We start from the raw sequence: 15939 nt of genomic DNA, 5'->3' as shown, positions 1-15939 counted from the left end.
AGTTACATCCTCAAAACATTCCAGAAGATTGGTCAAGCATGATTTCCCCTTCATAAATCCATGCTGACTCTGTCCTATCCTGTTACTACTATCCAGATGTGTCGTAATTTCATCCTTTATAATAGACTCCAGCATCTTTCCCACCACTGAGGTCAGACTAACTGGTCTATAATTTCCTGTTTTCTCTCTCCCACCTTTCTTAAAAAGTGGTATAACATTAGCCACCCTCCAATCAAGTTTGTGAGACATGATTTCCCATGCACAAAGCCATGTTGACTATCCCTAATCAGTCCTTTCCTTTCCAAATGCATGTACATCCTATCCCTCAGGATTTCCTCCAACAACTTGCCCACCACCAATGTCAGGTTCACTGGTCTATAGTTCCCTGACTTGTCTTTACCACTTTTCTTAAACAGAGTGGCACCACGTTAGCCAACCTCCAGTCTTCTTGCACCTCACCTGTGATTATCGGTGATACAAACCACCACCAATGTCAGGTTCACTGGTCTATAGTTCCCTGACTTGTCTTTACCACTTTTCTTAAACAGAGTGGCACCACGTTAGCCAACCTCCAGTCTTCTTGCACCTCACCTGTGATTATCGGTGATACAAATATCTCAGCAAGAGGCCAAGCAATCAGCTCTCTAGCTTCCCACGGAGTTCTCGGGTACGCCTGATCAGGTCCTGGGGATTTATTCACCTTTATGCATTTCAAGACATCCAGCACTTCCTCCTCTGTAATTTGGACATTTTGCAAGATGTCACCATCTATTTCCCTACAATCTATATCTTCCATATCCTTTTCCACAGTAAATACTGATACAAAATACTCATTTAGTATCTCCCCCATTTTCTGCAGCTCCACGCAAAGGCCGCCTTGCTGATCTTTGAGGGGCCCTATTTTTCTCCCTCGTTACCCTTTTGTCCTTAATGTATTTGTAAAAACTCTTTGGATTCTCCCTAATTCTATTTGCCAAAGCTATCTCATGACCCCTTTTTGCCCTCCTGATTTCCCTCTTAAGTATACTCCTACTGCCTTTATACTCTTCTAAGGATTCACTCGATCGATCCTGTCTCTAACATATGCTTCCTTCTTTTTCTTAAACAAGCATTCAATTTCTTTAGTCATCCAGCATTTCCTATATCTATCAGCCTTCCCTTTCACCCTAACCGGAATATACTTTCTCTGGATTCTCGTTATCTAATTTCTGAAGGCTTCCCATTTGATAGCCGTCCCTTTACCTGCGAACATCTGCTCCCAATCAGCTTTCTAAAGTTCTTGCGTAATACCGTCAAAGTTATCCTTTCTGCAATTTAGATGTTCAACTTTCAGACCTGTTCTATCCTTTTCCATCACTATATTTTAAATCTAATAGAATTATGGCTGCTGTGGGTCCAAAGTGCTCCCCCACTGACATCTCAGTCACCTGACCTGCCTTATTTCCCAAAAGTCGGTCAAGTTTTTCACCTTCTCTTGTAGATACATCCACATACTGAATCAGAAAATTGTCTTGTACACACTTAACAAATTCCTCTCCATCTAAACCTTAACACTATGGCAGTTCCAGTCTATGTTTGGGAAGTTAAAATCCCCTACCATAACCACCTTATTATTCTTACAGATAGCTGAGATCTCCTTACAAGTTTGTTTCTCAATTTCTTCTGACTATTAGGTGGTCTATAAATACAATCCCAATAAGGTGATCATCCCTTTATTTCTCAGTTCCACCCCAATAACTTCGCTGGATGTATTTCCGGGAACATTCTCCCTCAGCACAGCTGTAATACTATCCCTTATGAAAAATGCGACAACCCCATCCCGTTGCCTCCCTTTCTATCCTTCCTGTAGCACTTGTATCCTGGAACATTAAGCTGCCAGTCCTGCCCATCCCTGAGCTGTGTTTCTGTAATTGCTATGATATCCCAGTCCCATGTTCCGAGCCATGCCCTGAGTTCATCTGCCTTCCCTGTTTGGCCCCTTGCATTGAAATAAATGCAGTTTAATTTATTAGTCCTACCTTGTCCCTGCCTGCCCTTACTGTTTGACTCGCTTCTGTTCTCAACTATATCAGTCTCAGGTTGACCTCTTTCCTCACTATCTCCCTGGGTCCCAATACCCCCACCTTACTAGTTTAAATCCTCCCGAGCAGCTCTAGCAAATTCCCCTGCCAGTATATTAGTCCCCTTCCAATTTAGGTGCAATCTGTCCATCCTTGTACAGGTCACTTCTTCCCCAAAAGAGATTCACATTTTTGGATCATTGGAATCCTTCTCCCATACACCAGCTCCTCAGCCATGCATTCATCTGCTCTATCCTCCTATTCCTGCCCTCACTAGCTCGTAGCACCAGATATTACAACTCTCGAGGCCCTCCTTTTTAAATTCCTGCCTAACTCTCTCTAATCTCCCTTCAGACTCTCAACCTTTTCCCTTCCTATATCATTGGTTCCAATGTGGACAATGACCTCTTGCTGGCCTTTTTCTCCTGTGAGAACATTCTGCACCCTCTCTGAGACATCCTTGACCCTGGCACCAGGGAAGCAACAACCATTCTGATTTTTCACTGCTGGCCACAGAAACATCTGTCTGTACTCCGGGCTAGAGAATCCCCTAACACAATTGATCTCTTGGAACCCGACTTATCCCTCATTGCATTAGAGCCAGTCTCAATATCAGAAACTTGACTGTTTGTGCTACGTTCCCCTGAGAATCCATCACCCTCTTCCCCACCCCCCCCCCCTGTCTGTTCTTCTCCCTTTTAAAACTGCTGCTGTTTTGACTTTTTTTTTCTTCCCCCTAAAGTTCCAAAGCAATGCAACAGCATATAAACCAGTAATTGCTGCTCCTGGAATTTGAGGAAATCACCTCCAGCACCTAAAATACCTCAAAAAAGGAGCAGCTGTTACAGCCAGAACTTTTCCCGGCCTCCATCTTGGATGTTGATAATTAGAATTAAATCAAAACTGCAAATGAATGGGTCCTACTGCTATTGGAATATTAAAAACTTGCTGTTCTGGTCACCCTAACCCAGGGTCGATAAATAGAAATAGCCACATCCTCTTGAATTCATGAGTCTAATGAGTAAACCTTTGAAGCAATCCTGTTCAGAATATTTATATTAAACAGAAATTGTTCAAAATTATGTGGAATTACTTGCTTTAATAAAACAAATTGCTAAAGAGCTAGTGAAAGTAAATGTAGAATGTCACTTGCCTCAACTATATAATGGTTTAAATATTTCTGTCATTAACAAAGGCAAAATAAATATTATTATACAGAGGAAACTTTGCCCAGAACACTGAGTTTTAATATCAGTCTGACTAAAGTCATGATGATTTAATAAGTTATCCCAATTACGATAGTTTCAGTTATTTGAGAAAGCAAAATATATCTCGAGAAAAGAGAAACTGGGATGTTAAATTTGACTCTGATGGTCTTTTCCGCATGTTAATGGCACTGAGTTTCCCCAGGGATTAGCAAATGACCCATTATAGGCTAGCAAAGGTTCAACTTTAATCCCAGCCACTTAGTGGATCTTTGGAGGGATTAGTTGGAGTACTTCAATTAGTCTTCTATATTTAGAAGAAAAGGTATGGGTGACATTTTCCTCTGAGCTGACCTTACGTTGAGAGTTAAAAATCACACAACAACAGGTTATAGTCCTGTTGTTTGTTTGGAAGCACTAGCTTTCAGAGTGCTGCTCCTTCATCAGGCAGTGCTCCAAAAGCTGGTGCTTCCAAATAAACCTTTTTGGACTATAGCCAGCTGTTGTGATTTTTAACTTTGTCCACCCCAGTCCAACACTGCTTCTCCACATCATTGTCAAAGAGTGCATGCATGGCAAGGATCAGATGGCCTCTTTGACCATAAGGATAAAGATCAAGTTGTTCAGAGTCACCATTTGCACTCTGATACTGTGACAGTGCCTCCATTTCTACCCCCATTGTTTTGAATAGATTCAATATCAGTGTTATTCATTCAATTTAGAATTTACTGGTGACGTGCAAGTATAAATATTTCCTGATTGATCGAGCTTATTATTATTATAATTTCTTGAAAGAGTCTGGGTTAATCCCGTGGCTATGATAAGCAACTTTAGCTGCTCTGAAAGATTGTTCAGAACTTGCTGAATATTGAATATAATGGTCAGGGCAAAATTATGAATAATTCCTTTTGTTGTTTATTTCCAGAATTCCTCAACTTGTTCTAAATATAGACCTTGCCCCAACAATTTTAGACATTGCAGGTCTGGACATTCCAGCTGACATGGATGGCAAATCCATTCTAAAGCTTCTAGACACTGAAAAACCTGTCAACAGGTGAGAGGACCAGGATTTTATGTTGATTAAATAATACTGTATCTTAGAGTTTAGTTTTGCCAGGGTTGTTCCTTTGCTCAAATCAATGAGTCTGAACTTGATAAACACACTGAGTACTATTGAGTTTCTACATTTATTGCTATATCAGATAACTTTTTTTGCTGCTGAAAAGATTAATTAAAGCTGGTCACAACAGAACACTAATTACCAGACCACTTTAAGAATGTATGATGTTGAATACATAAGCATGGGCCTTCAATGACGTATTTCAGATTGCAGCTTGAAAAAAAAATATTAATGTGTTGGAGGAAAACACTGATAGAGAATACTTTTTCCTAAGGTGGTGGGGTGGGGGGGTGCTGGGAGAGAGTCCAAAACTCAAGGGCCCAGGTTTATGGCAAGACGGGAAAGATTTAAGAAGGACCTGAGGGGTAACGTTTTCAGGCAGAGAATGTTCCAAGTATGGAATTGGCTAGCAGAGGAAGTGGTGGAGGCACGTATAATTGCAACATTTAAAAGGTTTCTGAAAGGGCACATGGATATGAAGGGTTTAGAGGGATACAGGCCATTTGCTAACAAATGGGACTAGATCAGATTAGAATGTTACATTGGTGCAGATGAGTTGGACCCAAGGTTCCATTGCCATACTGTAGGATTTTGACACTGCGTAGTTGATTGTAAAACTGTGTAAAGAAAATTATGCATCCCCTATTTATTACACTGGGCATATAATACTTTGCAATAGAATGGAAGTGTTTTGAATTTTATTTGCATTGAAATCAACGTAAGTAAGCATTGTGGAATTTCTATAAGGAGTGTCTAATTAGTAGCAGTAGTATTTTTCACAGATACCAATTGAAAATCTACCTCTATTAATTTCTATACCAACCTTTTGAAAAGGTTATTTTTAAAAGTGTGAATTCCAGTTGTTTTTGTGAGTTTAATGTATTTGCAGTGATTTTGGAGCTGAATGCCTAGTAATTATTAGCAGAGAAACTGAAGTATTGCACATCTTTTATTTTTCAGAAATTAAATGATGTGAGATGTAGCTTTCAAGGTGAATGATTATCGTTGTAAGGGGTCTAGCACTTCTTCATTAGTTTAGCTTCTGTACTTTCTAAGCCGTGCAATGTTTGTTGTTTCTACCTGTTAATTTGTATGGCAAATAATTAGGCTTTTTTTTTGGTTATAAGGCAATATGTATTAATATTGACACTTGTGTCAATATGTGAACTAATTAAATAATGAGTGCAATGGCATAGCATCTAGCTAAACCATTACAGTGCAATCATCTCTTACAGGTCCAGAGAACAGAACAGTTTTTCTGAGCTAATGCTGTAGATGAGCTGAAAATGCTCGAAGTAATGGGTAGGTATGGTAGCACCTGTCAGAGAATGGAATTGTTCCAACATGGTAGAGGTCAGTCCAGCAGTGAGCAATGTGGAAACATCCCAAAAATTAGCATCAGTTTGGGATCCCAACATGACCCCTCACTCTTCAGCTTTCTCTGGAGTAGTATTGGAGGTAAGCAGGGAACTCCCTTGGATCGATCATGTAAGAAATGGCTTAAGGTTGTTAAGCCAATTTTGAAGTAGTTTAACCTCCAAGGTCCAGATTTCCTTACCAGTGAACCATTTTCCTGACTTATCAGTTACCCACCTGGATCACTGGGGTAATTGCAAACAAGCTGAGGAGACATCAATGAGACTGAAGAGCTGGAACCATGACTATTGAGATACCACTGTTCATAGAGAGTGTGTTCACTTCTTGACAGATGATTACCAACTTCTTGGAGGAAATGCCATTCATCTAGCATTGTATCCATCTACAGCTTTATTTCTGTACTGTCAGTCTTCACAACAGCATGAGAACACCTTGTGCAGCTGCCTATGCATTGAGAGGAAAGAGCAAAAGCACCACAACTAGCAAAGCTGCCTTATCCTCAAAGCGAGGAGATGGATGCCACAATCTGTCAACAGGAGACAAGGCCCCTCAGCCTAGGATCAACTTTCTTGTCAAGTTTGAATTTCAGTTCCTCAGGAGATTCTCCTGCAGTTCATTGCTGATATCTGCAGACAGCAAGAACAAGACCTTTTTTTCCAGTGGAATGGTGGTTATGTATTGCCAAAGGCCAATAGGCTGCCTGCATTTGGAGTGCCCCCACTTAGCCGCCCCCTGCCTCCCAAAGGAAAGGAGGACCTAATTAGAACATGGAACTTAGATGACAATGTAGTACAGGCCCTTCGGCCCTCGATGTTGCACCGACCTGTGGAACCAATCTGAAGCCTATCAATCCTACACCATTCCATTTTCATCTATATGTTTATCTAGTGACTATTTAAATGCCATTAATTTTGGCAAGTCGACTATTGTTGCAGGCAGTGTTCCCCACGCCCTTACTACTCTAAGTAAAGAAACTACCTCTGACATCTGTCCTATATCTATCACCCCTCAGTTAAAGCTATGTCCCCTTCATGCTAGCCATCACTATCCAAGAAAAAAGGCTCTCACTATCCACCTTGTCTAACCCTCTGATTGTCTTATATCTCAATTAAGTCACCACTCAATCACATCTTCTCTAGCGAAAGCAGCCTCAAGTCACTCAGCCTTTCCTCATACGACCTTCCCTCCATACCAGGCAACATCCCAGTAAATGTCCTCTGAATCCTTTCCAAAGCTTCCATATCCTTCCTATAATGGAGCCAAATGGCCAGTTTCCACCCTGTAGGGAAACTAATCTAATGCAGTGACCAGAACTGTACGCAATATTCCAAGTGCAGCCGCATCAGAGTTTTGTACAACTGCAACATGATCTTGTGGTTCTGAAACTCAGTCCCTCTACCAATAAAAGCAAACACACTGTATACCACCTTAACAACCCTATCAACCTGGGTGGCAACTTTCAGGGATATATGTACGTGGACACAGAGATCTTTCTACTCATCTACACTACCAAGAATCTTATCATGAGCCTAGTACTCTGTATTCCTGTTGCTCCTTCTGAATTGAATTATCTCAATTCGAGGAAGAAAACTGAAACATGGGTGTGAAGTGGCAATAGGAGATGAGTGAGTGAGAATGTTGGCTGTTCAGAGGGGGGATGTGAGGTGGTGTCTGCACAGGGAGGGGGGAATGAAGTTGCAAAGTGCATTGTTTTAAGGCAAACCATTTTGGGTAAAACCAAATGTGAAGCTTACCAGCTGAAACTGTTCTGCCGCTCATTTTTCTTGTCCCCAAGAGGCTCCAGGTTTTGGATGCTCTTTGTGCATAGTCTCCAGTTTGAAGGAAACAGTCCCCTGACTTAATTGGACCATGTGCATCTCTGTCATCTTGCTTAGAGATGTTAGTTTTTTTTCTGCCCGTCTTTGGGAGAGGTCCCCTCATGGCAGCCCATTAGATTGCACAGACAATAAGGAGAGAAATCCAGGTGTCAACCTTCTCAGTTCTCTGTGCCATTCTAGTAGCTGCCTGCAACTGAGAAAATCCCAGTTCTGTGCTTTTCTAAAACGTGCCCTTCCTTTGGAAACTTTTCTTTGAGAGAATTAATGTGTCACTCTTTTCTCCCTTCAAACTGGAGGGAGAATGGTATTTGTTTAATTTTGCTCCCTGGTGAGGAGTAACAATTGGTTATGCTGGGCAGAGAGTCTTGATGCAAACCTGAAAAAGTTTCTGCCTTTCCAGGAGAGATTATGGTGATAAGATTCCAGTTGGAGTTAAAAGTTTCAGGATGATATATTTTTGCTAACTTTGTTTCTCTCTCCACAGATTCTACTTGACTCACTGCTTATTTCCAGCATTTTTAATTCAGATTTCCACCATTTCATAGAATCCCTACAGTGTGGAAACAGACCCTTTGACCCAACAAGTCCACACTGACCCTCCAAAGAGTAACCCACCCAGACCCATTCTCCTACCCTATTATCTTATATTTACCCCTGATTCATGTATCTAACCTACACATCCCTGAACACTGGGCAATTTTGCACGCCAATTCACCTGACCAGCACATCTTTGGATTGTGGGAGGAAGCCGGAGCATCCGGAAGAAACCCATGCAAACACGGAGAATGTGCAAACTCCACACACACAGTCACCCCGAGGCTGGAATCGAACTCAGATCCCTGGTGCCGAGGCTGCAGTGCTAACCACTGAGCCACTGTGCCACCTTGTTCTTTTGTTTTTACAACACAAAAATGGATCTAAATGGTTTTCAGATTCGTGGTAATGTAAATTGCTTAATAATCATCACAGGGCTAAAGACTAAATCGAGCTAATGGTAATCTAGCCTTCAGTAAAGCAGGTTAATTTTGGTCAGTTACTACTTTGTTCAAATTATAATGCACCTCAAAAAGGAATGCTGATTACCTAGATTTCAACTGCACTGATAGAACATATAAACATGAACTAAGTTCAATAATGTAACTATTATTTAATTCTCAGGTTCAACTCGAACAAGAAAACAAAAATATGGCGAGATTCCTTTCTTGTGGAAAGAGGGTATGTTATTAATGTTGTCTTAAAGCATAATGTGAAGTTTTTTCAAATTGCCATCTTAATAATTGTGATAGCCAATATTAAAGGAGCAGCGTTTTTCTTTTCATTTTGTTAGTAAGCTGCTCCACAAGAGGGATGAGAATAAGAACGCCCAAGAGGAAAATTTTCTGCCGAAGCATGAAAGAGTGAAAGATCTTTGCCAGAAGGCAGAATACCAGACACCTTGTGAGCAGTTTGGCCAGGTAGATTTATTCAGTCACCTGACGTTGATGAACTGTATGGCAAAGGCAGTAAAACAGATCATATGGTGCAAGCACTTCACAGAACTTCCAGGAATTGCGATTATTTCTGTAGTACTTATGTAATAATTCATAAATGACTGTGATTATGTGCAATTTGATTGAAAAGCCCATACTATGCAACTGGTGCACTTCAGTTTAAAAGATCTGGATGTGTGGGAGTGAACAAAAACACAATCGTGGGACAGAACATTGCACAGTGAGGAAAAGACAGAATTATCAGTATTCTAAGTAGGTATAATAATCCCAAGTTTTCAGATAAACACTTGTATGAAAGAGAGCATTCTTTAGATTTTATTTCTGATATGACATTTTATTCTGTCAATTTACATCCACCATTTTATAATATGTAAACTTGATTTTCAGTCCATTAGGGATTATGAAGCATTGCTGCCAGAAAGTCTGAAGATTAAATAGTACTTAGCCACGTTGTACTGTCGAATAGTAGCAGTTTAATGTGGTGTGGGTTCTCACCCACTGGATCCTGCATTAAATCTCCCATGGCTCATCTTGTTTAGAATCATTACCAGCTGCCAGAGTACTTCATTTGTCTGGGTTGGTTTTGAACTCAATAGAACATTATTTCTAAACAAAAAGAAGTCAGTTAAAGGTGCCAGAGTCTACAAAGAATCGTGAGACACACCATCGCCTGCCCAGTCCTTGCTGGATGTCACAGCCCATGGTTGAGTGTCAATTTGTCCTTCAAGAAAGAGGCAGTATATCAGTAAATGTGATGTAATGAATTGGGTGATATCACTTCCATGGTTTAAGAGTTGGAAGTATGTAAACTAAGAGTTGTGGCTTGTGGTTGTGCTAAGTGTATGCAAGTGAGGTGAAGCTTTGAAAGTGAGGTATGAGTCATACCTAATAGAGACTGCTGGTAACCAAATGGCAGGGTTGAGTATATTCAACAGGCTACTGCAGCAGCTGGTATGATATGATATCTCAAAATACATTTACTAAACTTTTTAGATTAATTCACATGATGTCACTGAACCTTTTACCTGACTCTATCCAGGTCTGAAGGGCTGGTCTGCTCTCATTTTCTGTATTGGCTGTTGTTTCTCAATACTTATTGGGTGGCCTCCTGGATCCTGATGGATTGCAGCACTGCTCCTCCACCTTCTGTGGTCTCTCCTTTATAGTAGTTAAATTGCTCTTGCCCAAAAGCAGAGTTCACTCCAGAAATTGATGTTGGGTCGTGGGGAGCTGCAGAACATCAAATCCAGACCCATGTCTATGACATTTGTAGTCTCAGAACTCATTTGTGTTGAAAAATTCTTCCTCAATTATTATTTGATCTGCTATGTGCCTATGTCCCTTCTAACACTTATCTCCAAGATCTGTGCTTGGAGATAACATGGACTCTTGGTGGTAATGAGTGCAGTGACCCTGACCAGCTGACCCTTATATTGCCATTTTCCATTTTTGATTCATTCATATTCGAGAAAACATATGGTTGGACAAGAACATTGATCACAACTTGCTTGGTTTTGTACTGTACTCTTAGTTCTGTAATTAAGATTGTTAGCCATGTTAATTATTGTTCTTTCACTTGGAAAATGAAGACAATTCACTTCCAATACATTTACTTTAATTCTACCTTGATTTAATTCAATTTTAATTTCTAACTTTGTTCCTATTTTTTAATAACTCTAAGTGTCAGATCATATTAAGTTTTGGATATATGTTTGCTCGCTGAGCTGAAAGGTTCCTTTCCAGATGTTTCATTACCTTACTAGTAATCTCTTCAATGGACCTCATGCGATGCAATGCTAAAAATTTCTGCTTGGTATACATTTAGTAAATGTATGCTAAGGGGTCTGAATAGTCTGGCAGTCATTTCCGAGATGTCTTTGATGTAGGGGAGAGTGGCTAGGGTTTCTGGACGTGTTTTGTCTGCTTGTTTGGGTTTGTTGCTGAGAAATCGGCGGACTGTGTTCATTGGGTACCCATTCTTTTTGTATTCATGGTAGAGGTGATTTTCATCTGCTTTGCATAGTTTGAAGACTCTAGTTTGAAGACTCCTTGGCATCATAGCCCACAAACCCACCAACACACTAAAACAGAACCTAATGAATTTGTAAGACCCTATACAGACAATGAGCAAAACTAATGTCATTTATAAAATACCGTGCAAGGACTGTAACAAACACTACATTGGACAAACAGGCAAAAAAATAGCCACCAGGATACATGAACACCAACTAGCCACAAAAAGACATGACCTTCTCTCACTAGTATCCTCACATATGGATGAGGAAGGACACCACTTCGACTGGGACAATACATCCATCCTAGGTCAAGCCAAACAAAGACATGCATGAGAATTCCTAGAAGCATGGCATTCCAACTGTAACTCTATCAACAAACACATGGAGTTAGACCCCATCTACCACCCCCTGAGAAAAGTGATTTCACCACAGGAAATAACATCACCACCGGAAATGACCTCACCAACCCAAAGAAACCCAAACATTTAAATAGAAAGCAGGAATTTTCAGCATTGCTTCGCATGAGGTCCATTGAAGATGTTACCTAGTAAGGTAACGAAACGTCTGGAAATGAACTTTTCAGCTCAGCGAGCAAACCTACATCCAAAACCACAACCTGAGCTACACACCACCTCAAAACTCACTAAAATCATATAAAGTTTAATTACTTTCTAGTCTTTCAGAAATGTTGCAATTTACATTTCCTGTACCTTGTCCACATCATTCATAATTATTAGGTCAAGATAAACACCAATTCTTGCGGCTTCCTTTACAAATTCATAAGGCAGCTGTGCATTACATTTATCAGCACCTGATTCTAAACCGTTTGAATTTTGCTAATCAATGGTAGATTTTATGCATTAAGAATGAAAATATCCTCAAATACCTGCTCCAAACTACCTTTCTGTATTTCTTCATTGAGCAGCTGTTCAGCTTTTTTGTAACTCTATTTTGTACCCCTTGAGTTAGCTTGAATATTTTTTCCCATTAAAGATTTCTATCAGCCTTACTTACATATGTCACCTCTTTAATTCCATAGGTTCCATTATTTTTTCTTCCTATTTAGTGCTCTAATTAATGCATTTTTTTTTGTATGGTACATATCCCCTGTCTTCCCAAATGGCCATTATCAAAGTGTATGTTCAAAGGTTAAATGTATGAACATACAGATCTGCACTCCCATTGAGTAGATACCGCTGACAATAATCAAGCCTGGAGGAACATTCTCTTGTTCTTCCCCCAATCATGTTTAGCCTGTGAATAATATTCTGACAGCATGCTACTCAATATTGTCCTATTTATACAAAAACACAAATGCACACATACAAATATACAGGTATGTGTGAAATATTATTAATTTTTCAGTATATGTACCTGAAGGAATTACACTGTTAATGGGCCTGAGTCTAAAATAAGAAACCCACAACTTCCAAGTAAGGACTCGAAGCAAGTACAGGATTTATTGTGTAAATTCCATTTGAAATGATTTCAATATGCCTTCTAGGTTGGAAGCAGCATGTTAAGTGTGATCCCCTTCATGAAGAAAGACCAGTCTTGGTCTTCTCATAATGTGCAACATTAAATTTATACCAGTAATTGTCTCACAGATGGTCAAACCAATTCCTTTGGCAGAGCTTTTAGCATAAATTTAAACAAACTGTCATAACTTTGCTACATTAAAGATCACAATTCCAGAAGAGGTCAATATTACCTTTTTAAATGTAATTAACTGTTAACATTGTGGCTGCAAAGAATAATTTATCGCCATAAAGTGGATTATTATGCAATGTGTGCTGCATACTGGGTGGTGTGTTAATGTTGATGCTGCAGGCCTTCTCATTTGCATGAATTCAATTTTATGTTAGTTGAAAGTTGGAAAAAAGCCACTTTGGTTGTGTATGTTCAGTATGCTTTGTGCTCGGCTCATACACTGTGTATATGAAGTTATAATAATGGTCATAAATCCTTGGTTTTGATATAAAGTCAGGAATTACTATTTTTATTTGCAGATGCAGACAGTTGGGTTGTTTTATCCTAGGAATAGGCAAGTGGCATTTGCCTCTTCAGTTCTAAAGCATCATACCAGACTTGAAACATCAATCTCATTTTCTCTGCAGATGCTGCCAGACCTGCTGATTTTCTCCAGCACTGTTTCTTTCAGATTTGCAGCATTTCCCCAGTGTTTTGCTTTTATTCAAGTATATCTTTTCTTAGTTTTCAGCTCTCAAATATATATTTATGATTAGCTGTTTGATTTGATTTATTCTAGTCACGTGTACCCAAATACAGTGAAAAGTTTTGTCATGCGCAGTGTACAGGCAGATCATAGCAAACAAGGACATACAGATCACAGGGTGCTTAGAGCAAGACATGCATGTTACACTGCACAGCAAGTGTGCAAAGCAACATCGCCATTAGCAAGATCAACACTATTTGAGGTTAGAGAGTCCACTCATCAGTCTAATATCGACAGGGAAGAAATTGTTCTTGAGCCTTTTGGTGTGTGTGCTCAAGCTTCTGTATTCTCTGCCTGATGGAAAAGGTTATAGGAGAGCATTACAGATGTGGGATGGATCTTTGATGTTGGCAGCCTTGCCATGGCCATGAGAAGTGTAAATGGAATTGATGGATGGGAGGTTTGCTTCTGTGTGATGGATGGGAAGTTCACTTCGATGATGGTCTGGGCTGTGCTCACAACCTTGTGTAATTTCTAATGGCCCTGGGCAATGCAGTTGTCATGCCAGGCTGTTATGTACCTGGATAAAATGCTTTCTATGATGTCTGTGTGGAAATTGGTGAGGGTCCTTATTGACATACTGAATTTGCTAAGCTGCCTGAGGAAGAAGACGTGTTGTTGTGCTGCCTTGACCATCGCACCTAGGTGGGAAGTCCAGGACAGATTATTGGTTATTGTCACTCCTAGGAACTTGATGCTCTCAATCTTCACTCCATGATATAGATGGCCGTGTCGTCCTCCTTTCTTTCTGAAGTTAATGATCACTTCTTTTGCTGATCTTGAAAGAGAGGTTGTTATTATTGCACCACGACATCAAGTCCTCCATCTCCCCTCTGTATTCTGACTTCTCATTGTTTGATATCCAACCTACCATGGTGGCATCGTCAGCAAACTTGTATGTGGTGTCTGTTTGGAATTTGGGCTAAGTGCAGTCATGAGTGTACAGGGTCTACAGTAGGGAACTTGAGAATGCATCCTTGGGGGGAGCTCCAGTATTGAGGGTTTTCATGGAGGAGGTGCAGTTGTCTATCTTCACTGCAGTCCTTGGGTCAGGAAGCTGAGGATCCAGTTGCAGTCGACAGAGTCAAGACCTAGATCTTGGAGTTTTAAGATTTGTCTGTAGGGGATTGTGGTGTTGAAGGCAGAGCTATAGTTGTTGATTAGGAGTCTGATGTATGTGAACTTGTTGTCCTTGATGTGAAACTTAATATTTCAGGGATGAGTATAGGTCTAGGGAAATGGCATCCGCTGTGGCCCTGTTAAGTTGGTGGGAAATTGCAGAGAACTGAGGTAGGATGGGAAGCTGGTGTTGATGTGGGCCATGACCAGCCTCTCAAAGCACTTCATGATTATGGTGGTCAGAGAAACTGGACGGTAGTCATTAAGTCACTTTGCATGTGTTTCCTTTGGTATTGGGATGATGGTACTCAGCTTCAAACAGGTGGGGACTTCAGCTTGTAGGAGGGAGAGTAAATCATGACTATTTATTGAACTATATGAAATATGAATCAATTATTGGGGAATATAAACCTGCAAATACACAATGTTTAAGTAATGGCTGTTCCTAGCAGAAATTTTGTTTTTTGAACAGATTCTACTGATTACATTATCTCTTCAAACAAATTATCATAGTTTATCACCATGCAAAAATTACTCAGTAATTGCTGACACTGATTTGAAATGTACCATTCTGGAAAATTTGTGTCCACTGAATGGAAATTGGCCAATTACAATGCACCTGCAGTAGTCATCCTTCAGCCCTTGTCGAGCAGTTCATGATCATTTAATTGGTTAAATGCTGTGCAGTGCCCAAATTTGGAGAGAAATGTGTCAACATGTTCAAACAATCAGATCACATTGACTAATGAAATCCAGGATGTACCACTTCTATTTATAATGGAATAGCACAATTAAAGTTCTGGCATCCTTAATGATTTGCGAAATGACGAGTTTAGAAAAAAGCTGAACAGTTTGCTCAATAAAGAAATACATAAAGGTAGTTGACAGCAAATATTTGAGGGTATTTTAGTGGGAGATTCAAGAGATCTGCCCCAGGGATGCTTAAAAATAAAGAAGTTTGATTCTTCTTGTCACTGAAAGAGGCCGTCAGAAAGTAGAAACAACAGATTAAAAAGAAACCACTAATACAAAATAGAAAGATAAAGTTATTGTTGTGAAGTAGTAGTTTAAGACAAATGTAAACACAAGGGAAATAATAACTTCTATATTGCATTGTACTGAACCATTGAAATGTTGAGAGATTAGAGTGGTATAGATACTAGGATAAGCTCACTGTTTTCTTTTCTATCAGGTATTGGTCTGGTCTAGTTGTTCATTGTCAGCAGTATAATTGCTGGGGCCCTGAGATCCATCCTATGTTCAACCAATCCAGAACTACAAGTTTCATATCATACTCCAGCTTAAAACTGTGCATTTTTTTTTCCAGTGTTCTGAGTTGTTTTCAAAGCCATGTGGCCATACAATGCAATATCTCTGGAATCTCCTGTTGCCCATCGAGTCCCCCATACATCATTGTCCACTGTCTCCTCACCATGGCACATGACTCACAGAACTTAAGTGCTTTCCCCCAATCTCGCT

General features: G+C 40.0%; 1 protein-coding gene across 9 annotated transcripts in view; it reads left to right on the top strand.

The window, feature by feature from the left end:
* The window catches only part of LOC122560108 (extracellular sulfatase Sulf-2-like), a 303645-nt gene that overhangs the window by 239787 nt on the left and 47919 nt on the right, over positions 1 to 15939 (top strand). For all 9 annotated transcript variants that reach the window (XM_043710351.1, XM_043710353.1, XM_043710348.1 and 6 more), the window contains 3 exons: positions 4191 to 4319; positions 8759 to 8815; positions 8928 to 9054. In XM_043710351.1, coding sequence (XP_043566286.1) covers positions 4191 to 4319; positions 8759 to 8815; positions 8928 to 9054 — 313 coding nt within the window. The remainder of the gene's footprint in view (positions 1 to 4190; positions 4320 to 8758; positions 8816 to 8927; positions 9055 to 15939) is intronic.

The sequence above is a fragment of the Chiloscyllium plagiosum genome, chromosome 20, assembly GCF_004010195.1.
Source record: "Chiloscyllium plagiosum isolate BGI_BamShark_2017 chromosome 20, ASM401019v2, whole genome shotgun sequence".
NCBI lineage: Eukaryota > Metazoa > Chordata > Chondrichthyes > Orectolobiformes > Hemiscylliidae > Chiloscyllium > Chiloscyllium plagiosum.
This window is presented reverse-complemented; position numbering and strand designations above follow the sequence as displayed.